Source organism: Anas platyrhynchos, chromosome 22, assembly GCF_047663525.1.
Source record: "Anas platyrhynchos isolate ZD024472 breed Pekin duck chromosome 22, IASCAAS_PekinDuck_T2T, whole genome shotgun sequence".
In the NCBI taxonomy this organism is placed as follows: Eukaryota; Metazoa; Chordata; class Aves; order Anseriformes; family Anatidae; genus Anas; species Anas platyrhynchos.
Window position 1 is genome coordinate 475,993 of NC_092608.1, and position 25,407 is coordinate 501,399.

The 25,407-nt window shown below is 43.0% G+C and overlaps 1 protein-coding gene across 2 annotated transcripts in view; it reads left to right on the forward strand.

The window, feature by feature from the left end:
• SKI (SKI proto-oncogene) overlaps positions 1-20,465 on the forward strand; it is a 133,792-nt gene extending 113,327 nt beyond the window's left edge. For both annotated transcript variants that reach the window (XM_021266591.4, XM_005011048.6), the window contains 6 exons: positions 5,231-5,356; positions 5,864-5,979; positions 7,687-7,949; positions 8,930-9,231; positions 11,631-11,861; positions 15,523-20,465. In XM_021266591.4, the coding sequence (XP_021122266.1) occupies positions 5,231-5,356; positions 5,864-5,979; positions 7,687-7,949; positions 8,930-9,231; positions 11,631-11,861; positions 15,523-15,711 (1,227 nt within the window). In that variant the 3' untranslated portion in view covers positions 15,712-20,465. The remainder of the gene's footprint in view (positions 1-5,230; positions 5,357-5,863; positions 5,980-7,686; positions 7,950-8,929; positions 9,232-11,630; positions 11,862-15,522) is intronic.
• Positions 20,466-25,407: the final 4,942 nt, after the last annotated feature.

Here is a 25,407-nt window from a genome sequence, read left to right on the forward strand (position 1 = left end):
TATCTTGGGATGTCTGACACGTTTTGAACCCGAGCAGTCTATCTCTGGGGTTTCTCCATGCTCATATCAGACGGGCGTCTGGTCTTGTGGTTTGTGCCCCTAATGAGAAAGCTGCTTAATTTTCACACCCAGACAGAGTATTAGCTGAGACAGGAAGCCCCACCCTTTCTCATGGTATAACTGAACTCAGCTGTTTGCATGAGCTAGCAGCAAAAAGATAGCTTGAGCAAAACGCTGCTATGCTGTCTGTAGATTTAGAGCCCATTTTTTATTTTGCCTGTTCTGGTTTTACATGCTTTTTTAGCTGCAGTTTTCAATGGAGACACATCTGATTTACACCAGAGGATGAAATTGAGTTCTTCAGCTTCCCACTACTTCCAAAATGTGTTTGTAGAGACAGAAATAGGGAGTTCTAGGTATCGGGGTAGCTTGGAGGACATTAAACCAATTGGGAGGAGAAACAAACCTTTCTAAGGATGCCACGTAGGACGCTGTGACTTGTGCTGGTGTGGGAACCACCTTTCCAGCCCCTCTCTAAACAGAGGGGACTGGGCCAGGGCACAGGTCCCAGCCTTTGCTCCGCACTGGCACGGAGCACACTCAGTGTCTGCAGGGAGGAATTGCGGCAGCTCTGTGCGGGGCTCAGCACCTGCTCCTGGTCCCCAGGGCACAGCAGCGCTGAATTCGGAGAGCAGAAGCCTGGCCTCCTTCTTCTCCCAACTCGTTCCCATCACCACACGCAGCAGAAATGCGTTCACACCTAGCCTGGGAAAGGTTACACACACAGATAAACATGCGCCGTTCCTCCCCGTCCTCACAGCTCTGTGTTTTCAATTAGGTTCTGGAATTTGATGCCAAATTTATTCCCAGCTCTGGTGAGGTTTTATCGCCAGAGGACAGATCAGAAGGTGGAGCACAGACTTCTTGTCTGAAGTTACATTTCTAAGCTATGTTCCCTAGGCAAGTCTTCACCTCCTATTTTCCCCCCTTAACAAGGCAGAAGCTTCCCCACCACAGTGCCCATGGTGTTCTGTGAGTGGTCCCGTTGGCTTCACCATTTTGCAGGACTGGGCCTGTGCTTGGCCTCCTTCCCACAGGAGCACTGTCCTGCTTGTAGTGGTCTTAGCTTATCCCCTAGTGGATAGCTGCTCACATCACAGAGCGCCCCAAAGGTGCGGCAGGCGCTGGGTGGGTGCAGCGGAGCGGAGAGGAAGGAGCGAAGGGCTCAAGCCACCTCATCAGCCCAGCGTAGCAGTGGAAATAAGGTAGTGAAAAGAGGCAAATTGTTTCAGGAAGCATAGTTTGGTAGATCCTCAGGCTTCAAGGATATTCTCCATGATCAGTCCCAAATCACAAAATTAAAGGATTTCTTCTGGGCTCATCTTCTGTCCTCTGCCACGAGAAGCGACTCTCACCCCCCTGCCCCGTGCTAGCCTGGTGCTGTGGGGCCGGGCTGTGTGAGAAGTAGAGAGTCAAAAGTCCTTTCCACTGGTCTCGTGCTGTTACTCCACTGCTGAACTGAGCCGGGAAATTTGATCTGACATGTCAAATGTGGCCCTGCTTGGCTAGAGGCCAAATTAGGCTGCTTAGTCTCAGTTTGTCTAAAAAGGGCTGACATGAAAGTTCACGTGCCAAAATTTCCCTTTGGAACGTACTTTGAGATTCCTTTTCAAGGAACATTATAAATCTTTCTATGTATGTTTTTTCCCTCAAATATCAATTGCTTTAGAAAACAACGGTCCAAAAGCTTAAGTAAATGCTTTGCATAATATTTCTGGGCCCACTTTGTGTCATGAAGTTTCTTACATCTGTGGATTTGAGAAAATGTGTATTAACAAACCGCTTTGCCAAGTGCAAAGCCTATTTGATAACAAGTCATTAAGTTGCTGCAGTGGAAGAAAAACTGAGGAAGAAATGAGGAAATATTTATTCCAGTCTTGTAGGGTTTGGGTTGAGGTTTTTGATAAGTCATGCATGAAGAGATGGCAAAAAAAGTTGCATCAGATTTTCTGTATTTCTTTTGCGACTTCATGTATTCCAATATTTGTCAAAGAGAGAAAATGAAAGAAAATCATACACACTGGAGCCAGTACCGAGGTTTCCTGGGGCTGGGGCTGGGATGGAAGTGTCAGAGCAGGGTTTGCTGTTTGTTGCTGCCTGGGATCTAACCCGGATGGGATATAATCGGTGAGTTGCGAGAGACGTGTTCAGGAAGTGGTCTTGTGCCTCCCCTCAGTATCTCCTACAGCCAACTTAATTCTGTCTTTTGCAGGAGTGCAGTACAGTACAGCTCTGACCTGCTTTTGGTGTTCGTAGGTGGAGTTTTTGATGAGTTCATGACACAGCCACAACATTTTGGGGGAGAGGGACAGAAGCGTTTTCAGCAGGAGGGGATATCCAAGCTGACAGGAACACACCAGAGTGATGACTCGCCAGATAACTACGGGCTGTAGCCAGACCCCTTCCAGTTCAGGAGTTTCTGAGATACCCTCCCCTTTTTGACACATAATGACATGTATTCTCTGAATGTTTTCCACCAGGTGGGAAAACTGGTGGAAGTGCTGCATGTCTGCATTGTTAAAACGGGACCCAAAAGTTGTTTCTTATGTAGGGGTGTTGCTGAGCACGTAGGAAGAGGCAATCCATGCCATAAGCAGCAGAGATCTGTATAAACAAAATGGGAGAGGGATGGAAAGAAAGCAGGCCAAGGTCATCCCAGCAGTTCACGAATTATGCTGGCAGAAGTCCTTTGAGTCCAGCTGAAGTGCTTTACCCCTGTAGACAGCACCGGCCTATTAGGGATGCTGGAGTGCTGTGGTGGGAGATGACTTGAAGGTACAAAACCTGCATCCGCAGTCAGCACCTGTTCCCTCTCCCCCTTTTTTCACCTTCTTCCCATCTCTTTGTGGGGAAGGAAAAACCATTTTCCCCCCATGCACACACCTTGTTTACTGCATGTTTTCTTGCAGCATCTCATGTTTTCAGGTCAATCCTGGCTCCTGGCAACAAAAGGTCGAGCATCTTTCCCTTGTCTGCTGATGGTTTTTGTGCTCAGAGCCCTCCTGCGCCTGGGATGTCGGCTTCGACTTCAGGGAAAAGAAGGGGGACAGTGGAGGAAGCTGGAGAGGAGACTTGATTTCTTTAAAGTGCAAATGAGATCTTTCTCGTTAAACCTCTCCCCCAGCCCTTTCAGAACCGGGCACTTTGCTCTCCTCTCCCAAGGCTGCTCGGATTTGCACTTGCCCCGGGGTTTGGGTCCAGCTCACGCTGGGTGCGTGGCGCTGGAGGGGCAGCATCGGGGCGGCTGCTCCGCGGGCAGTGCTGCTCGGGGCAGGAAGGGGTCTCCACACTGAGCCTTGCCACCTGCTGCCTTTTTCATTCCAAGCCCCTTCTTCCCCACCCTCCGCCCGGGCTCCCCTCCCCACACTGCTCACCATCCCCAGTGGATAGGGCTGGGATCAGGAGTCACTTGCCAAATACTTTTCTCATGCTGTCACTAATTCTGCACAGACAGCATCTCTGAAAGCAAAACCAAACCTTTTCCAATGCATTGTCCTGCGATTTCTACAAAAAGTGTTTTGGAATGCCTTGTCTTAGCTGGGTCAGACGGGAGGTACCACGCCATAGCCAGTACCAGCGTCAACCCCAAGAAAGCCCGAGGCTGTGCCGGAGGAATCCTCTGCAAATCCACCGAGGCTGGCATTTGGCACTGCTACGGGCTAATTTTGTACTTGCAGTTACACATATACACACCCATGTCATACTATTTCATCTGCTACATATGGAAAGCTGTCCCAAGCTCCAGAGTGCCAGGGAATGTTTTACTAATGCCTCCAGCCTTGGTTTGATTCTGTTACTATGCACATGGGGCTGGAGGAGCCCTAAGAGCACCGCGTGCTGCCAAAGGAGCTCGCATTGGCTGGGTATTGGTACTCGTACCCTGCCTCCATGTGAGCAGCAGGCTGTTCTTGGACAGGTCATCATTTCCTGCTAATTAAGGTATGCAGAAGGGCCGGTGTTGCTCTAGTTACCTAGATGTTGGCTTTGCCTGGAAGTCAGCTGGGAGTCTGGACGAGCGCAATTTAGCAATGCTGCTCTCAGTCCCTCGCATATGCTTCAGGTAAAGTCACTGGGATCACGACTTTCAGAAGTGAAAAACCATTCGCAGAAACAGTCTCTGAGTTCCCAGTTCAGATGCCCTGAAGGGGGCTGATTTTCAGAACACAAGCTACAGGCAAGTAAGATCCTTTCTTTCACTGACAGATTACACCTCTTTTTGAAGCATTTCAGCTCTCAAAACGTTGCCATTCAGGTGTGTCTGCAAAACAGGCATAAATACTTGCCCACCAAACCACAGTGAGCTGTGGGGTTGTACAATCGAGCGCAGAGTCAAGCTGTTCCTGGTACTCACAGCGTGGTTCCGCCACCTTCCTTAGAACCAGGCTGATGGAAACAGCGAGCTCAGAACTGCAAAAAAGGCAGGAGAAGGAAGAGGAACGGAGGTGGTATGCTGCTCTTGTTGGCAGAGTAAGGTCCAGAACCTTCTCCCTCCCTGCCGACAGACATGTTTGTACTGGCAGGGCTTCAAGCTGGTATCCCCAGCACACCAGTTAAACCAGTAGTTACCAATTTTTTTGTAAGCCACGCTGGGACTATAGGAATTTTATTCCTTCACAGTGTTGAAGGAAAGGCGTTTTGCTTGCCAAAGGGCTTTCTTATGCTTGGGGATGATTTATGGGCCAAGCTGAGCCACTTGTGGAAAAGGCAAAGCAGCTCTTGGCAGCACCCCCAGAATCCACTGCAGCTGTGGGGTAGTGAAGTCATCGGCATAACAACCACTGCAAACAGAATAACAAAGTCTGTTCTGTTCTCGTTTAAAATAATCTTTCCAGTTCAGCAACCACATTAAAACTTACCTTTCTGCATACAAAAATAATAAAAGTCAGATACTTCCCTGCAACATGGTGTGAATGTCTCACTTATGTTTCTCCGTGTCACTCCTGCACCACCTACACTTTATCTGGGTGTTCTAAACGAAGGAATGAAACCACGTTGTGTCATAGTTTGTGCCTCTCCCATGTCTTCACTCTTTTGTTGTTCCTTAGGTTTAAAAATGCAGAAAAAAAGTGCAGTGATTTTTACTTTTAAATATAAATTTTGCTTTTGCTTTATAACCTGGTTCTAAGCTGATTGCAAAATGAGTAATTACATTTGACTCTTTTTGTTTCAGGTCCCTTCAGATCCTCCTGCTTCCAAAAAAAACAAAATAGATGACTCTGCTTCCCAAACTCCAGCTTCTACTGAGAAGGAGAAACAGTCCAGTTGGTTACGGTCCTTATCCAGTTCATCTAATAAGGTGATTGCTGAGTATTTTGTAATCAAAAGAGAGATCAAATTCCCATATAACATCCCTCTACTAAAACCAGAAGAGAAAATGTGAGAAAGACCTCGCCCAGCTTTTGTAAATTAATAACATTTCTGTCCTTTTCCTGGTAAGCATAGAGTTAAGCGGTCCTCCCAATTTCCTTGCCATCTTCCAGCGTTCACTGCCCTTGATTGTGTTGACAAAGTAAGCAATTCCTCCATGCCTGTGAGGTACAAGAATCCTGAAAGACTCAGGAGCCTCGTGTGGTCTCTGGAAATCACAGATAACTTGTTGGCAAAGAAAAAAAAGTGGTGTTTGACATTGGTACAGTCACCTCTTCAGTGGAGCCTGCTAAGCAAGTAGGTCCTAGCCAGTAGAGGAGCAGTTTTAGGGGTAATGAAATGTGGCCTTAATAATAACAACTAATGCCCCTTTGTGATTAATATTTTTAAAAGAATATTTGTATTTACTCATTTTTCTTTCCCCTCCTTCTCTCAGAGCATTGGCTGTGTCCACCCCCGTCAGCGTCTCTCAGCTTTCCGACCCTGGTCCCCTGCTGTATCAGCAAATGAGAAAGAGCTTTCGAGCCATCTTCCTGCGTTGATCCGGGACAGGTAAGGAGAGGTGAACTGAAGGAGGGATGGGGCTAGCAACTGTGGAGGTTTATTTGAGAGCAAGTTGCTTTGTGTTTGGTGCCTCGCACTGTTACCACTGGCTTCATAATTCAGTCAGTCCACTGGTATCAGAATAAAAAGCATTTGCAGCTGCAGTGTTCTAATTAGCAGAAGGGAAGGAAACAAAAATAGGAATTGGTATTCTGTGCATTTATTAAATAGGTTTTCTGTGGTGAAATGTGCCATGAAGGTCTGAAACGAAGGTTGCTTCTATGAACTTTTGATAATTTTGATAATGGGGTTGTCATCAGAATTTCTCAGGCCTCGCTATTTACAGGAAGATTGAGTTATTCTCTTGGGGCAGGTGGCCAGGGACCAGGCAGCCATTTCCAGGCAACTGCTGCCTGGTAGCTGCAGCAGCTCTGCAGCACGGGCCTGGCAGCACGCCGTCAGCAGAGCTGCGGCTGGGCCCTTAACTGTGTCTGCAATAGCAGAGGAGGGTAGGGCACTGAAGGGACAGCGGGCTACCCCTGCCCTCCTGGTGGGAAGTGGTCCTGGGGGTCACGGCACAGCAGTGGAAAAGTCCTCGGGCTGCAGAACCCACCAAAGAGCTGATGCTGTTAGCCAGATTCTGCTCTTCAGTAGCGACATGATTAAACTGGTACAGGAATGAGTCATTGCCCCCATAGGTGGGGCTGCTGGTGTCACAGAGCGGAAAGTGTCAGGGCAATCTGTTCGGCCTGAAAAATCTTCCTGCCAGGTTTCTGCCTGAGGGTGGTGGTTTCTTTGGAAAGTTTGACTGAAGTGGCCAGGTATTTTAGTGGGTGTTAGGGAGAACACGTTCTGCTGCCCCAATGAACAAGTTTCTTAGAAGTTATGGGAACTGACTTTTGTTATTTTTTTTTCTTCTTTTTTTTTTTTTTTTAAATCTTCCCATCATATCCTTGCTTGTAAACAGATTTTTTAAAGTAGGTCAGGAGAGAAGGGTGAGAAGGGTTAAACTGGTGTAAGAGTGTGCCTTTGGCCAACCTAAGTATTGGGATAAAAACACCTTCAACAGCTTCCAGAGAAGTTTTAATGTATGACTGAGGATACATCATATTGTGGATGCTGAATTAAAGTTGCAAAGGCAGTCTTTGATCTGTACTTTGTAAAATTCTGAGTATTTGACAATACAAATTGCTTTTCTTTAACATAGTTGTTTTTAAGTGCGACTTTACGTACGTGCACTCATACGCATTCTGTGTCAAGAAATTACAGATACTCGAGAACATGCTTTTTGCACTCCTGTGGCCTTTCTTAAGGAAGTGTTGTTTCCAAGTTTACAAAATATTTGTGGACAGACAGAACTAAAGAAGTCTGACTAGGAAAATCAATAATGCTTGAAGATCGTGAGGAAACAGCATAATAACTTTTAGACTTGGGATCTAATCTGTTTGGTTCCCTTAGAATACGTGGTACTTCAAATACGATCCCTCCTGAATTGGATGGATATTAGCAGTATAAATCATTTCTACAGTTAAGTGAGTGCATAACGCTTAAGAAATATATAGCCAGATTCTTAACTGGTGCAAATGGATGGTACCACACTGTTACCTGTAAGTGTCTTGTGTCTTGCAGTTTCAGTGTAGCACATGGACTGGGAGGTGTTTTAAAGCCAAGAATATGACTCTATTCTCCTTCCTTTTGCCTCCCCCTCTCCAACAGTTTTTACTCCTACAAAAGCTTTGAGAATGCTGTGGCCCCCAATGTGGCACTTGCACCTCCAGCCCAACAGAAAATCGTGAGCAACCCCCCCTGTGCCACAGTAGTGTCGCGGAGCAGTGAGCCGTTGAGCAGCACTGTCCAGCCGCGGAAAAGAAAACTTGCTGCAGAGAACCAGACTATCCCAGAACCAGTGGCCACTGTTACTGCCCCTGAAGAGGATAAGGAATCAGAAGCAGAAATTGAAGTAGAAACCAGGGAAGAATGTAAGTGACAGTTACACCTCCTTTTGTTTTATTTGTGCTGGATTTTCCTTAGTAATCCACCGGAGTTAGATACTAAATTTAGGTTGTGTTTAAACGGAATGCAGGAAGCCTAGTGCCTCCACAGCATGTAAAAAAGGTTTGTAGTAATAATGAAAAATAAGATTGGGACATATATTGAGGGGGTGTTTTCTTGGGAGAGGAACAGAGGTGCCTCAACAAAAAGAAGTACCTGAACCACAAGTGTCCACAAACCTGGAGGCTTTCATTAAAGCAGATAGCCTTTCATTAGAGCAGGTAAGTGTTGTGCAGAGGCGGACATAATGGGTTGTTGTTCATAGAAAAATAGTGATGCTTTGCTATCTGATCAAGAGCTCTCTATAAAGGCCTTTGTGGGATATGCACGAGTAGCCCGTAACAATTCCAGAATGCACATACTCACACACAGTTTTCCGTCAGGCAGAGGACGTGCTCGGTTTCAGTACTGCATCCATGGAGCTGTATACACAAAGCAGAGATCAAGAGTCAGTTTGTTCTTAGAAAGCATTCACACCTTGGGCTCCTCAGCGAAAGATGAAGATATTGCCGTCACCTCATTATTAAGTCACTTAGAAACTGCTGCTGCTGGCTTCCTCACTTGCTACGTGTCGTTTATGCAAAAGAAGAAATTTTGCCCACTGAAAACATCAGGCTCACGCAGGTTTCCATGAAGGAACTGGTTTCTTTATACACACAGAGAAAACACTGTTTGTGACAAAAATCCCAAAGTCACAACTCAGGCAAATTGTAAGTTGGTCCCATAAGTTAATCGGGTTTGCATTGTCATCACATTCCAGGTGTCAAAATATAAAATAAGAGTTTTCTTTCTTCCATTTTTTCATTAATTATTGAATGTCTCTTCTTTAGAAAAGGGCCTCAGCATATTTTAAGTTATATTTGTTTTATACATTTTTTGATTAATTTTAGATATTTCTATTTTTCAGTCACCTCCTCCTTATCCTCGCTCTCCTCCCCATCCTTTACTTCATCCAGCTCTGCAAAGGACATGAGCTCACCTGGGATGCAAGCCCCAGTCACAGTCAACAGTTCATATGAGGTTGCAACACATTCTGACTCTCACAGCAGTGGGTTGGAAGCTGAGCTGGAGCACCTAAGGCAGGCCCTGGACAGTGGCCTAGATACAAAAGAAGCCAAAGAAAAATTCCTTCATGAAGTTGTTAAAATGAGAGTGAAGCAGGAAGAGAAGCTAAATGCTGCCTTGCAAGCCAAACGCAGCCTACATCAGGTAAAGTCGCAGAATAGCTTTGTTATCACTGTCTGTAGATACGCTTCCAGATAGAAACCATTAGGTAGTCTCACGGTTAAAAAAATGCCTTATTTTTCCCAAATAGCAACAGCCTTTACTGGAGAACTGTTGGTAAATTCATCTGGGAAACTGAAGTATGCAGGAATCATTCTTACATTTTTTTTAAGCTTGTCACCTGTTTTTACTTTAGGGTCTAAGTCCATGGTTACCAAAATCAACATCTATTACTGAGAAGAAATCTTCTATTCCAATACAGTTTATTTTATTTTAATTTTACTGAACAAGAAACATTCCTGTCATTATGGAGGCTTTATTTGTAGTTTAAAAGATTTTTAAAAATCCTGGTATTGCCCAGCTGCTGGAGGGAAGGTATCCTTGGGACAGAGATGCTTGCAGAAGCTCTGGTGAAGAGTCTACAAGTCCTGCTAAGCTTTCCAGTGGCCTTGCCTCACTGAACGTTTCCTGTTCCATTGAGTAGAGAAGCTCCTTATTTCTCTAAATCCTTGATATGTCACATCAAAGAAAGAGAAGTTGGACAAAAAAGCTGCAAATACATGCTGCTGCTGGCTGTTAGCAAGTCACGGTGGCTGAACAGAATGGCAGGGGAACTTCTGCTTCACTTGACACAGGGCAAAATTACTGCACAGCAATGGCAGACAGCGCCAGTTCAGGAGATTTGCCTTTGAACACTGTATGTGGAGCTGTAACCAAGGGAGAAGTGTGGGCCTTGAGATGGACCTGGGGTGCCCATGGGACAAGAAGGGCCCGGCTTCATCGAGCCTGGAGACAGAACACTGCTACTTGTGCAGATGGGCAGAGGCAGGGGTGTGCAGACTGCCTGGTCCTGGGGAACAGAGCAAAGGGCAGGGGCTCAGGGATGGGATTTGTGTGCCCCCAGTCCCAGAGAATGGCAGCTGAGAGCTGTCTTCAACTGAGCTGCACTTTTTGTCATCTCGAGGAAATTACTTCACTCTGTCATGTTTCAGTAAATTTGTTTAATTTTGTCTATTTAAAAGTACAGCTAAACATTTAGATGTAGTGTATATATGTAAAGCTAATTGTCAAACTTGTTAACTAAGTCAACAGCACATACTCAAAGTAAAATAGGAATGATAGGAGGTAGGTGGTGAAGCAGCAGAACTGAGCACTGGGGCATTAAATCCAGCAACATGGCACAAGGAGAGGGAATGTGGTATCGCTGTCAGTTTCCAGTTGGGCAGCTGTGGGTTTCCAGTTGCACGGCCAGAGAAAGTACATGTGTGCAGGCTTCCAGAGGCAGGGCCGAGCTAACAATGGCCTGGCTAGGAAGTGAGATTGTCAAAAGAGTGAATTTCCCATGACCCGACTGCAGTGTTACTTAACAGAAACATGCTGCTGTGAGGGTTTGTGTCTGACAGAGAGGAAATGCTGCTTCTGGAAAAAAAAAAAAGAGAGAGAGAAAGAACTTTAGTTTCTAATTTAACCATTTAGGAGACAGGCCTTTAGTCAGCCACATTTTTCAAAGTATAGTGTTGAACCTGTCTTTTCACATAAACTTTTTAACAACTTAGGGGTTTCTTCCTTTGTCCCGTTAGTCTCCCTGTCATTATCACTCCCACTAATGGCTCCCCCGGGGATGGGATTTCACTGCAGCAGTTCCTATTAAGAACCTGGACAGTGAGAGGCGGCACTTTCCAGAGCAAAGCATGGTTTCGATTTAGCTTAAGGTTTTAGCCTGCAGTTTCCCAAATGTCACAGAGCAGCGTGCTGGCTGGCTGGCTGCCAGGAGACCTAGGACTATGCACCGCTTACCTACAGCAGAACAAGTATCCTTAGAAAGAACATATACAGGTGGTGATTTCTCCTACTTGCCTTAAGTGTTCTTTTGGGGAGCTTCTTAAGATGGAGTTGCTTATCGATTTCTTCAGCATCTAATAACCTGTCCTGTTCAGCTTTGCTGTGCGCAAAGGGCATCCACCAATGGCATCTGTCTTCACATGGTACATCTCCAGTTCAAGAAGCGCAGGCATTGCAGTTGGGTTGTTTGAAACCTCGAACTAGTGTGCAGCAGCATGTTGCTGGTAGCTGTCTCCAACTCCAGTTCATCTTTATTCAGTCACAGATGGTCACAGCTATTTTGCTTGACAAAGCAAAATGTGAATGCAGCACAGCTTTTTATTATCCAAGAATTCAGAGTATGTATCTTGGGCGTAGGATCTCCTGTTGATTTACAGGAGAAAAGCTTGCAGAAAGTTTAGAACGAGGTTTAGACATGAGCCATGGTGTTAACCAGAAGGGAGGGCTTCAGTTGGGATCGCTTCCTTTTGTGGTTCTGTGCCCTTGCACCAATGTGGTCCCTGCACCTCCGTTCTCACGTGTTTACTGCTTGTGTCTTCTAGGAGCTGGAGTTCCTACGAGTGGCTAAGAAGGAGAAACTGAGAGAAGCAACAGAGGCGAAGCGCAACTTAAGGAAAGAGATTGAACGTCTGAGAGCTGAGAACGAGAAGAAAATGAAGGAAGCCAACGAGTCTCGGATACGGCTAAAGAGGGAACTGGAACAAGCCAGGCAGATCCGAGTTTGTGACAAGGGCTGTGAAGCAGGCAGGCTTCGGGCCAAGTACTCTGCCCAGGTAAGACCTGAACGCGGAAAGCTATCGGCATGTCAGCTTACTGCTGCGGCAGTTCTCAGGGGTACTTCCAGTGTCTGTTTTGCCTTGGTTGCCAGTGGTCTCATTTTGTCTAATTTGATGAAGTCCAACTCCTCTCCATAGAATTTCTGTGCCCCCATTGTGTCGGTTTACAGCCCTAGTCCTAATTGCAGGATTTACTAACATGCCTGCACTTCGGCAGCTGTGGCAGTAGCCCAGCTCTGCCCAGAACTTCACACGTCTGTCAGTTGAAAGTCACCATTTACAGGGAACTAAGACAAGTGCCAGACGTGATTTCTGTTCCACTAACACTCTGTTGGCCATGCCAGTATATGGGGATCCATTTCAATACTATAAATAATAGGCAGAGTCACTTTACCTGACAGTGTTTTTCATAAAGGTCAAGCCAGACCTGCAGGATCTATTCAAGACAGGAGGAGGTGGCAGGGCCCATCAGTAAGCAAGCTGCAGCCAGACCAGAGTGCTGTTAGGGCCGTACAGCCCAAGAAGACCAAGTGTCAGGTCTAGGAAACCCTCCAGTGTGAGCCCAGTGACAAAGTTATAGGAATGCAGGAACATGTCATCACATGCGACATGGGTACTTCAGGATTTCAAACTAAAAAATCCCTCCCCACCCTCTCTGCATCAGGTTCTCATGTAACATTTTTAAGCTTATTTAAACTAACCAAAGCCGAGTGACCCCAGAGCTCAGGCTGCGTGTCCTTAAGCTGCCTTGCTGTGCCCTGGTGTTGCAGGGCACGTGGGTGCAAGGCATCCACTGCTGCAAGCCTCTGAAATGACCCAGCGTAACAGGCTGAGCTGAGAGCAGGATGGCAGCCTCCTGGCTTTCCGTGAGAAACAGCCCTGAGGAGCAATCCATCGCATGCCCTGCCTTCCCCTTCCTCCAATAAAACGGTCCCAGCTGCCCAGTAATGCATTTCCTATAAAAGGGCACAGTCCCATACCCATTGTTAACCCCTGAAACCAGACCTCCTCTGTGGAGGGGGGCTCCTAAGCAGCCTTCCTTGCTTTCCTCCTTTCCTAAGCCTCCTAAGCTTTCCTCCTCCTAAGCCTCCTTTCCTTGCTGTATCAGCCTCCCCTGTAGTCTTGCTCTGACCTGTTCCCACCTAAATAGCCCTCTGTCAGACCACTGGTTCCCCATCAGTGGTTCCCGAACTGAAAGCTTGGCTGAGAAATGCGTAATATAAGGCATGGGCCAGAGTTAGCAACAGGTCTCTGAAAAATGGGGCTTGCTTGCTTAAATTTAAATTCCTGCAGGCAGAGATGCAAATGCCACAGAGGTATCGTGCATTTGCAAGGGAATTAACCTGCCTGGTGTAACCACTTGAATTAATGTTAAAGGGAATTCTTGTAGCCTGAACTCACTACAGCAGCTGCTCTGCCACGTGTGCTGCTACGTACACGTGTGTTAGGAGCTGCTACACCTAGAGCATAAGCTGCAAACACTTGATGTGGTTACTTTAAGGAGGAAAAAGGAAAAGCAATAGAAATCAGAAATCCTTCTAACCCCAGGCTCTCAATAACGGGAAGGGGAGTGGTCCGCCTGTTACCACTATGAGACATGGCTAACCAGGAGACCAGAAGCAGGAAATGATGTGGGCTTCCTCTCTAGCATCACAGGATGTCTCACTGATAAGAGGTGTCCAGACTAAACATAACCAGAGTGAGAGCTGCTGTACTGGGCGTTACCTGCAGTTGACTTCCACTTTAACTAAAAAAAAAAAAAACAACCAACCAAAAAAAAAAAAAGGCAACAACAAGTGCAGATAAAAGTGAACTCCATACACTCTGAATAGAGCATCACAACCCTGCAGGTGTGTCCCCCTTTGCTGAATGAAAGAGGCATGAAAAAGGCATGGAAGCTGTGACAGTGGGGCTGTTCACCCCTTCCTTGGGTGGGATTAAATGCTAAAAGTAAAGTAAAAGGCTAAAACCAGAATTCAAGGAGCTGACTGTGCAGCAGTTTTGTCTTTCCTAAGGACCAGGCATATTTGCAATATTGCCTGCAGGGTCCTGTTGGATGTCTGTCACTGCCTGTCCTAGCACCAGAGTACAGTGCAGGCAGGCAAGATAAAGCAGTGCTGTGCTTGAGCAAAATATTAGAGGGCACCTAATGGTTCAGGGTCTGGAATAAACACATTACTGAGCAGCTTCCTCAGAGTTCTGCATGGCTCTTCATAGAAAAATACCATAGGTAACTAACTTCAATGACTGAATTTTACCAGATGTCAGTATGACTTCCAAAGTTGTGTTAGAAATTTTAAAATACAGCTTTGTACATCAGTTTCTCTTAACTCTACTTTGGCAAATGCATACAGGAAGTTTGTCACTTAGTTGTATTGTGCTTGTCACTTGTTCGTACTTTTGAGGAAACCACAATTCTTCAGACAGGCTTAGTCTGGGACACACAGTGTCAGGCAGGCGAGGAAATAAGGCATTAAATTCAGACTTTGTGCAAGCTGAACCTGTTAGCTGGTGACTTGTAATTGAGCAGTGCTGTGGGTTAGGCCTCGTGCTCATTTTGTCTTGACACTAAGATCCAAATAGGGATGGGGGGGTAGGGAAGCCTTCATTTTAGCCCAAAACACAAGAGTTTTCCTTTCTTTTGTTAAATGGCAGCTCCTGGTAACTGCCCATCTTACCTGTTGGTGGCCTAAAATTGTGTATTTCAAAAAGATGCCTTTTTTTCTTTGTGTTTATTCATCCCTCAGTACTGGGGCTTTTCTCTGCCTTTGTTATCAGTAAGCAACAACCAAGAAGCTTTCCTTCTGAGGCCTGTGGGGAAGCTGAGGGTGTCTGCATGTCCTGTTGTGAGGTGGAACAGGGCTGTGAGAGCTCACCAACGACCCCGTCTAAAGGTCTTGGGAACAGGGAGTTCTTTGAGGCCTTGTCTGTGTGAAGTTACTGCACGTTAGGACGCGTTCTACCCCATGCCTACCCTAAAAGTTCAGCTGTGTATGGCTGAACTGAAACAGTGCAAATTTTAGTCAAAATTAGTAAGGTGCCATGGGGCCATCTTGCCTCGTTGCAGTCCCTCACATTTACTCTGGGAGATGAGAGGGGTCCTGGTCGCAGGAGGACATTACACTTGTTTTTGTTGGACATTATAGGGCTGATGCAAGGGTCTTTTACATAGGCAGCCAAGAATGTTTTGGTCACTTTTATTAACCATTATAAAATAGCTGAAAGTAAGTCACTGCCTGGGCAAATTTAGCTTCTACTTTACTTTGCTGAATTGGTGTCTGATAAAGAAATAAGAGTAATGGTTGAAGACGTATCGATCAGACTTCTAGGAAACTAAGGTATTCTTAAATATGTTTTCATCTTAAACCCCTCTCCTTCCTTTCTGGAGTTAGCCACCAGAAATATTTTATCATTTCTAAGGTAAACGGTTCATGTAATGCACATGGCTAATGGTACAGTCCTGCATGGAAATAACATGGGGAAAAGAGAATCCCCTCCTCACCTCAGTGCTGATAGTCTTCTGTCCGGCAGACACTACAGGGCTTTATTATTCTTTTGGCCTTGTTTAAGCTACTAGTCTGTGTTTAAGTCTACAAAATCACAATTGAACTGAAATGCTGGAGTCATTCATTTTGTTTCTTCATATGCTTTTCTCTAGATTGAGGACCTACAGGTTAAGCTTCAGCATGCAGAGGCGGACAGGGAGCAGCTCCGAGCTGACCTGATGCATGAGAGGGAGGCTCGAGAACACTTGGAAAAAGTAGTCAAGGAACTTCAGGAACAGCTGTGGCCTAAATCAAGCAGTCAACCCACCAGTGAAAACACAACGAGCAACACTGAGAACTAACTAGACAGCGCATCGTCTATTTCCTCTACAGAATGACATATATGCACAGTAAGGGAGGATGTGTGGGTACGTGTGTAAGTGCATGTGTGAGTAGTTGTGTCTTAGCACACAGAGCTATGAATATGGATTCTTATTAGTTGGAAGGCAAACGTTACTCTTTATAACAGAAGCACTGAATTACACCTCTTTTTTTTTTTTCCAATCCATATAGCACAACATCTTACTGTGCCTATAAAACACAAAGTGTTTATAAACAAAATACTTTTAAGTCCACAGCAAATTTTCTACTGGCAAACTCCAAGCAAGCAGCATCGTCCAACTAAAATCAGAGTGAAAGTCAAGCATGGCAGTGTTTTTATGTTGCCCTTCTGCCTGTTGGAACATTTTGGAATTTAAAAACAAACTTTTGTTATAAGCTATTTAAAATAATTCATTACACAGACTTGGTATTAAAAAATTAACAAGATTTTTTATAATGAACCTTTGAAAGCAAAACAAAAAACCTTCGATGCACAATTTTTAATGACTTGTTAAAGGCTTTGGGATTCTTCATGTAGAAGCCCTCTGGTGATGATGCCATTTCATTAGCAGTTTTCCAGCCATCTAGGAAGCCATCACAGTTTTAATCCTGTCCTGTGCTTGTATGAGAACTTCAGAGTGCTTTTCCGAGTTGATATTTTTCCTTAGAAACAATTACCTTCATTTCCTGTCCTGAACACAAGAAGAAAGGAAGATGCAGGATTGTAAGGGTGGGGGGGGGAGGGCGGGAAGAGAAGATGTATGCTTTAGAATTACAAACCCAGCCTTACAGACTTCAGTGTTTGCAAATCATGCCATATTTTCTAAAGACATCTTCATTAATTGATGTGTTCAAAGACTCACTTCATCCAAGAGCCACTTCAGCTTTAGGAAAAGAAAGAAGGAAATAAAGGAAGGAAATGGATGATCTGTTAAGTCGGTTGAGAAATAAAGCAGAAGACACGTGTTTTGAAGTCATTCTGAAATCTTTACTTCAGCTTTCAGTTTTCTGGAAAACTCATCTTTGTTGCACCATCTTACCATAAAATTCAGTATTTACCTGCTTTTATTCTGAACTGTTTGTCAGGATTTCTGTGCCCAAGGAGAGTGCAACATTGCATTATTGGATACTACAGAAAAGAAACAACATTTTTGCTGCTGTGAATAAGCCTACATCTTTTTTAAAAGAAAAACTTTTGTTTTTAAAAAAAGAAATTACTTTAATTTTGGGATCCAAGCCGCAGCCCCGGAATAAAAATGCAGCATGCCATCACTTTGTCTTATTATTATTGTTATTGTTGTCGTTGTTGTTAATATTTTTTTTAAACTGCACTTTGTCAGAATCTTACTCTGCATTTTATTCCATATTTTGAACGTTTACAAGTTAAGCATTCTAGATTCTACCCTGCAGATGTTAACATCATCCACACGATTTTCCAGCACGTGACACCTCGCATCATTATCTACATTTATGCAAAGCACGTGCTCAGCAGGTCCGGAATGCCACCAAATACAAAACCACCAGACCAGTGCACTACTGGTTGCATTTTAAACCTGTTTTGCATGGCCGTGTAACAGCAGTTGGGAAGCAGCAGAGATGCTCCCAGAAGTGCTTATCAAATAAAGTTGGTGCTTTACCGAACAAGAGACAAGTTATTTTCACCCATAAACACTCACCTCTTACATACTCGAGCTTATCAGCATAAAGTGAAAATTTGATCTGGGGCTGCAGATGTGCCTTCCAGCTCATTTTTCCTCTCAGCATCTTATATAGGCAATGCTGACACTTTTTTTTTTGTTAACCTTAAGGAATAAAAAGAAAAACAAACAAATATAAAACCCTATGCATCATCATACCCAGAAGTTATTCTAAACAAATAAATGTATTTCCAGTAATCTTTATTTGCTTTTGGACATTAATACAAACTATGTAAGTTTAAAAATTATTTCCCAGTAGACAGAAAGCGGCTTCCAATCCTAAAATTACAGTATTTATTTACTTACAGTACATTAGAGGTGTTTTTTTTTTATTATTTAAACAAGAGCTGTTTGCTTGAAACCATTATAATAACCATTATAATAACTGTGAGCATTAACAAAGAAGTTCATATATATGTTTTAGGTACAAAAAGACGAAATATGAAAGGCGTAGGATTACTGGGACAATGTAGAACTGTCGGGAGCAAGAAACAGTTACACCAAGTAAATTACGTGAACCTGTCCGTTTATACAGGGCTTGCCCTGTGTGTTTGCGATGCTGGAGACTGAGGCTAGATGCAGATCTCCTCCTCTAAAGTGCAATGCAAAAGGATTTTTGATTATGCTTAGGCAGTGTTGTTTTTTTAATGTGGGATTTTTTTTTCTTTTTTGGTTCTTTGTATGTTTTTTTTTCTGCGATTATTAAATCATATGCATGGAATTAAAATCTCTGCCATACGTATATTCATTAATGGGCATTATTACTGTCTTATGTAAAGGGTTTATTTTGTTATGCAGTATGCATAAAAAATGTTCTCAGCCTTATGATTTCCAGATTTGTATTATTCACTTATTTCTTCAAGGGAAACTAAACAATTTTAGCTTTAGTTGATCATTGTGCATTTCAAGTCTCCTATTTGCTACGTTTTACTGCCATGTTAAGAAATTACACACAGAACAAATCTATTCCCACACGCACTGTCAGCTTCCTTGAAACCTGTCTTTTTTAATGGTGTTCATTTTTCCCGCGACCTTTGATTGTGTCTCTCCCCTTACAACTCAACAAACAATGGCAGCACGTCCAGCTCCATTTGTTGTTGATTTTTAACAGACACAGCCCCCTTACCTGTGGCACAACATAGTTGTTCTTTCATGTGGCTGAGGGAGTGTACTTACTCGCTGTCTCAGTTTCTTCTGTGCATATGATGCTTTTATCCTCCAAAATGAATTCTGCATTTTTTTTCAATAAGAAAATAGAATTGCTAAGACTATTTACTGTTCTTTTAACTGTCAAACAACCACCACCTCTGTGTCACACATAAATGGGTTGAGACATTTCAGGAAAAATTTTTCCAAAATGAAGTTACTTACCATTGTTATAAAACTGTTTTTTCTTCTTTTGCCATGCATTGTGATAATTCTACTAAGTACAACAGATGAGTGGAAACATCCTAGTAAAACATGTCTCTGTAAATTAAGGTTTAATAGTCAATGTGATTAAAAAAGGTGCAAGAAAACTGGTTAAAACCTTCTACACCAGCAGTGAATTGACAGGAGAGTTTCACAGGATAGGAATCCGTCTTAAACCATTTTGTGACTTTCCTAAGTATATGTTAACAACAAAATCTTTATTATTTCTGCAGAATATATAATTTATTTTTAATTCAGAATTTCTGTGCACGTAATTTATTTTAAAATAATTTTCCCAGCATAAAGCCATAGAGACACTAATTCTAGAAAATATCTGTCGAAAAGGTGGGAATCTTTAGAGGAAAAATTCTGTGAAGGTGCTTGAGGTGAGGGAGTTCTGTGTGTAATTTCTGTGTCTGCTACACTTCAGTAAAACACTTGTTAGCCCTTTCAGATGGAATTGCTCTTCTTTCGACTTACTGTTGAGTCCCTGCTGCATTCCAGTTGCACTCCAACCTGTGAGTGTAGGAATTGTAAAGTCGTATCTTCTCATTTCATTTGCTCTTTAGTTTCCTTTAAGAAGTTAAAAGGGAGAAGAGGTGTTTCATACAGGCTGTTGACTCTCCCTGTACTTAAAAAATATATTACTTGTATATTCAGTTTAATTACTCATCGTTTCTATTACTGAAAGAAGACTTAACGAAGGGAAAAAAAACAACAGCAATAACATTCATATCTATGGAGCAGCTAACTAGTATAACATAATATTCTGCTTTTCAAACAGAACTAGCCAATGTAAAAAAAAAAAAAGTTAACAGTAAATTCAACATGTAAATACTTTTTTTCATTTTACACTGTTGTATTATAAGTGTATATGGTGTTTACTTTTTCAAAACTCTTTCTTACCTGGTAGTTGTCTTGTTTTATGAGTTGTGTTTTTAACTAAGACGAATCTTTGCTGTCTGTTAGGAAAAACAAAACAAAAAAATCTTTTTGCAAGGTTTAAATGTGGGTTAACCTTTCTCCATCATTTGCATTTTATTTGTCCATATTTTCACTGTAAAGTATTTTATTACCAAAAGGCTGATTTTTCTTTCCATTCTGCCCTCTCATCAGTCCAGGTGTTTTAGAAAGAAGTTTTTTGTTGGTTTGTTTTTTGTTGTTTTTCTTTTTGTTGTTCATTTTTTAATCAAAAGAAATCACAGAAATGACATTTTTTCAATTGAAGAAAAATAAATCTTTACATTTATAATAGCCAATAGCATTTCAGCACATTTTTGTTATCCTGGTCTCTCCTATGCTGCTGCTAATGACAATATTATGACTTACTCTACTATTCTAGAACTATTTTTATGTAAGTAATGTATGCTTTCTTGTTTATAAATGCCTGATTTAAAAAAATAAGAAAAAAGCTTGGCATATTTATCTATTTCGCTGTGTACCTTGATAGTCCTTTTCCACTCCCTTTTCCACATCCCCTCCCCTTGAAGCAGATAATATTGTAAAATAAAGGACTTTATGAGATTATGTATGAAAATAGCTATGCTTATATACCACAGTGACTGAATGTACAGTGTATAGACGCATTACCTAAAATAAAATTGTTTGTCCAGAAAAAAATAAATAGATATGCTATGGTTTTTGAGTTTTCTGTGCTTGCAGCTGTGCCCTAATTGTTCAGGACAGGCAAATGCCAGAGACCTCACAGGTATATGAAAAGGTGCTTGGTGCCTCTGTTTGAAAAGTCAAGACTTCTCAAAGTATTTGAATTTAAACACCGCAAGCTAACAGAAATTCTGCTCTGCATGTGCACACAGGTAGCTAATTTGTACTCATTTCCCTTGAGTTAATTTCCCAGGTGACATGAGTGTATTTACGTAAAGCACCAACAGAGGAAACAGCACTAATACCAAACCCTGCCTTGCTTCGCTGCTGGGAAGCTGCCAGTGCCAGCTGCACGTTCTTCCAAGAACAGCTTAAACCCTGCAGAGGAAAAAGGTGCTCGGCATCTGCAATGCCATCGGTGATGGCAACTGACCACGAGGCCACGGGTGGTGGACTCGGGACACTGGGACCTCCTCGAGACCCCTAAGGCTGGGCACTTGGCTCTGCCAGCTGCAGCCTGGTGGTGACGGAGGCGTGGAAGCGCTCAGGGCTGAGCTGCCGCAGCCGCCCTCTGCTTTTCCTCCACAGGCTTCCCTCTGGGGGTGTTGCGTGGGGCCACTCTTACGTAGCTATGTAGGAACAGAGAGAAACCTTGTGACTAACATCGGCCAGATGTCGCCACGTGACATGTGCCACCTCTCAAGTCTGATGACAGAACACTTTATTATTACGTGCTAATAATACTCTATGTGTATTTGCTGCCTGCATGTAGTCATATCCTATAAAATATAGCTAACCCATTTTAGCATGCAAGCCAAGTTCCTACATTCCAGTTTTGAGATCATGCAACTTAGCCACGTATTCATCTGCTAAATGCACACCCACACACCCCCTAAAACCAACAAAAAACATTTTGCCTATAGATGGAAGTAGTATTAAATTGTCTTAGATGTTGGAAGGAAGTTCACATTTCCTGCCATGGTTTATCTCTTCTGGCACACCAAAAAAAATCCAACTTTTACTGCCTTCAACGTTCTCAGGCACACAACCAACCTGCGGCTGGGCATTAAAAACACGGCACCTTCTTCATGTTGTTTCCCAGCCAGACTAGTAATGAGGCGTCTTAAGGCATCATTTAAACAGACAATTGTTTTCAGGTCTGCATGTGACTATTGTAAGGAGAAAGGAATTTAATTGGAAATGATGCGTACCTCTTCATGGGGAAATTTTAACAATGAATTAAGTCAAATTTCTTTTGAATAGTGTAAGCATATAAAAGTTTGTACCAGGTCAAAGAAAAAGAAATACAACAGGGGAAAAATGCAAAAAGCAGGAGATGGAAACATATGTTAAAGTAATTCTCTCATGGTTTTCTGAGAAATGGCTGCAGAATTTCCACAGCTCTGGTACATTTCTTAATGTGCCCTTGTAAAACAGTGGAAAAGCCAGAGAATGATCAAACAGAGCTTTAAAAAATCTACTTATTTCTGACTCATCCAGCCTTGTTTTCTAAGGTGTTGGTTTATTTCCTGTTTCTACCACCTGGATATTAGCAGTGGGCATACCCAGCAATCATACTCCCAGCTCCTTATAGAGCTCACCAGCTCATTTTCTTCACAAGAAATAATAGTAAAATTCCTTCCTTTAGGAACATGGTGACAAACCTCAGTCTCATTTACCATCGTATTGCAAATCAGTAGATTAACCTAAATTCACATAGCCACAGATTAAAAGGATTCTACTACACTGCTAAAGAACACTTCAAAATGATCATGCAGGGCAATAAAGTCAAGACACAGCATTTTCCAAACCAAGAAAATGGCTTCAAGCTCACCTAACACCCAGTGCTAAAGCAGTTTTGCTGTGGGGCAATGTTTTGGACCACAGAAGCCCTTGCTGGTGGGAGAATGATTCCCCTATGAGAACGGGTTGTATTTTTGTTACTATAGACAGAACTGCATCTGTACCAGTCCTGGGTTAGTGCTAGGTTGCCAACGCAGATAAGGCATAGCATTTACTTAACGCAGTTTTCAAATGAACTTGGGAGCAAACCTTGTTTGTTTTAGTTTCTTTCTGAAGTTAGCTGAGGCTAACTTGGAAAAAAGGCTTGGCCTCACATACGGAAATCTCAGATGTCTGTCTCCAGCCCTATTGGACACCTTCCTTATTCTTGGACTGTCCCTGTGCAGCTCTCCCAAATTTATCTGGCTACTCTGTATTCTAGGAGCTTTCATTTTACTGACCTAGATTACAGGCACAAACACATGAAGCAAAAACCTGCATATTTCATTTGCCTCCTCCACTCTCCTGTGCTCAAGTCTTTTGGATGGAAGATGGATACTTAAGATGACTATGACATGCCCACAGAGCTAAAGGTGAATTTTGGCACTCGACCCAGCCCAAAAAACAAACACACAAAACCACAATTATTCTTTTTTTTTCTTTTTTCTTTTCTTTTTTACTAACTTGCTTATATATAGAAATGAAAATCATAGGAAAAAACAAAAACTTCTATTTGCCAGCTACAGCTGTGTATCAAGGATGCCAGTTTAATTTGACATTGTAAATTAGGTGTTCAGAAGTGGTTTGAGTCTGAACAGACAACTGGGAACATACTGAGAAGAATCATATTTTCCAAAGCCATTAAGTTAGGTGCCTGTCAGAGTTTCTTGCTGGGCAGCAAGAAACTGAGGTGTTCAAAATGCTCACTGTCACTCCTGAAAAGCTTTTCTTTTACTCCACTTTCCTTGCATATTCCTTTTGGGAATGTGCCCCTATCCATGCAACAGTTCAAGGGGTAGCAAGGACCTTTGCAACATTTCATCCACATATCGCTTGAGATAAGAACCAGCTTACATGCTTACGCTTGCACATAAGAACCAGAGCAAGACTGGTCTCTACAATACAGGGCAAAATACAGATAGTGAGAAAGGGAAAATGAAGCAAATTCATTGGGATTGCTTGCTCAATAACAATATGAGTTAATGGAAAATGACTTAGTCTGTTTCGTGGAGGTAGTTCTGTAGTAGATCTTATTATCTAACACATTTTATTAAGTCACAGAGCACTTGTTACCATTCGAGGAACCTGGCTGCCTGAAGCAGAGCTACACACCAACGAGATCAGCCATCTCTCCTGGTGTTACTTGTCAAAGCAACTGATTTTCCTGCTACTCCATTACAGAAACAAAGTATAAAACCAGATTTGGATTGATAATTCTGAACAGCATTATTTATACCTTGCATGGAGCAAAGGGAAACCTTAATGCGTGCATAGTGGGGTGGAAGTTTGATACAGAGTTTGGTAGAAATGATGAGAGCCCTCGTTACTGCCCGTGCTATCCAAGCCACACTTTTTATGTGCTCCCATGTTCATTTGCTGAAAAGATATTAAAGAAATACATCTTGGCACATCTGCAAGGAAGGGATAAAACTTGCAGAAGATGATAGGAACCAGGGAAGCAGTAAAAACCCAGGAGTGTCACAGTTAATGATGATATGTGAGTAATCCAGTTATAAAGGCACTGTCAGTGGGAAGAGAGCACAAATATAATAAAACCCAGATGTATGACATACACTCCAGTGGAATTTTTATTAGATGGCTTATGTGCACTTTAAGTATACCTGACTGCAATGCAAATTCCCACAGACTTGTATTTGGGAGGAAAAAAAAGTTTCCACAGCTCTCTGCACTGAACTGATTTAGTTGAATTGTTCTGTACAGTATCTGTGGGTTATCTGGCTCATCTTTTTGGATTTACTTTTGTATTTGTTGTCTGCTGAGTCAGGTCCTTAATCTGCAAGCTTGAGAATTTCGTGCTTTTAAATACTTCCCCTGAGCCTGTTCCGACCCAGCCATCTCAGTCCTCTGGCCCTTCTATCACAAAGCACTTATCACAAAGCTCTAGTCTTGTATGTCCCATAGGTATGAACCTTTAAAAAAAAAAAAAAAAAAAAAAAAAACAACAACAAAACAACAACAATGGGCAGGGCAAGAGGAAACCTCAGAAAAGGTAGCTAACCTACATGGATCAAAGGAAAAAAATAGGTTTTATGGCTGCAAAGGTCAGATTTGTTAAAAAATCTGCTTATTTCTATAAATGCCTTAAGAACTATGAGTCCAAGTGATCATTACCTCAGGAAAAACGTTGACGTTGTTAAGCACTCCTCAGTCTGTGTCTTGGACTTCAACACTGCTTTGCAAAACAGGGAACCAGTACGACGTTCTGTGAAGACACACAGAATTCATTTCAGTTACCTTCCCAACCCATAAGGTAAGTGAAGTGACAAACTAATGAACGCAGAACACCAGAGCCCACAACAATATGTGGCATTTCCTTTCACACCAAAAACAAACAAACAAACAAACAACAAGCAAGCAACCGAGCACAAACAAAGAATAAAACACCATCTGTAGGCTGCGTCCTTGCCCTTGAATTCAAGACCTGTTGACTTTCAGTAAATACCAGTCCTGGATTACGTTCTCTGTTGCATCAGTGCACTGCCAGAAGGCTCACCACACACGTCTGTAGGCAGTGGAGCTCTGCTCGTACTGCCACTGAAGTGTGCAGCTGCTGCACCTCTGCTTCCATCGCTGGAGTTGCTTTCCCTACAATACTCCACACATGAAAATCAGAACACGGTGAGCGATGGGATACTTTGTGCTACACATAAAAAGAGAAGGAGCGTGGAATGACACGTTAAGACCCCAGAAGACACAAGGTTCACAACTGGAACTGGTGCTATGAGGTTAAGTGTTCTGTACATTATGTTCTGGACTCCTTCTGCCCACCCTAGCCCCACGGACGTTACTGGGTGTTTGGGCTGCCCAAGAAATTGCAGGTCAGCAGAAGCCAAGTGTGGCTCCCTCACCTGCCCTGCCCATGATCCGTGCTTGCTGTAAACAGATTCTTTAAGCTCCGACTCTCATCGTGTACAAAGCCGGGATCCCATGCTGCTTAATTCA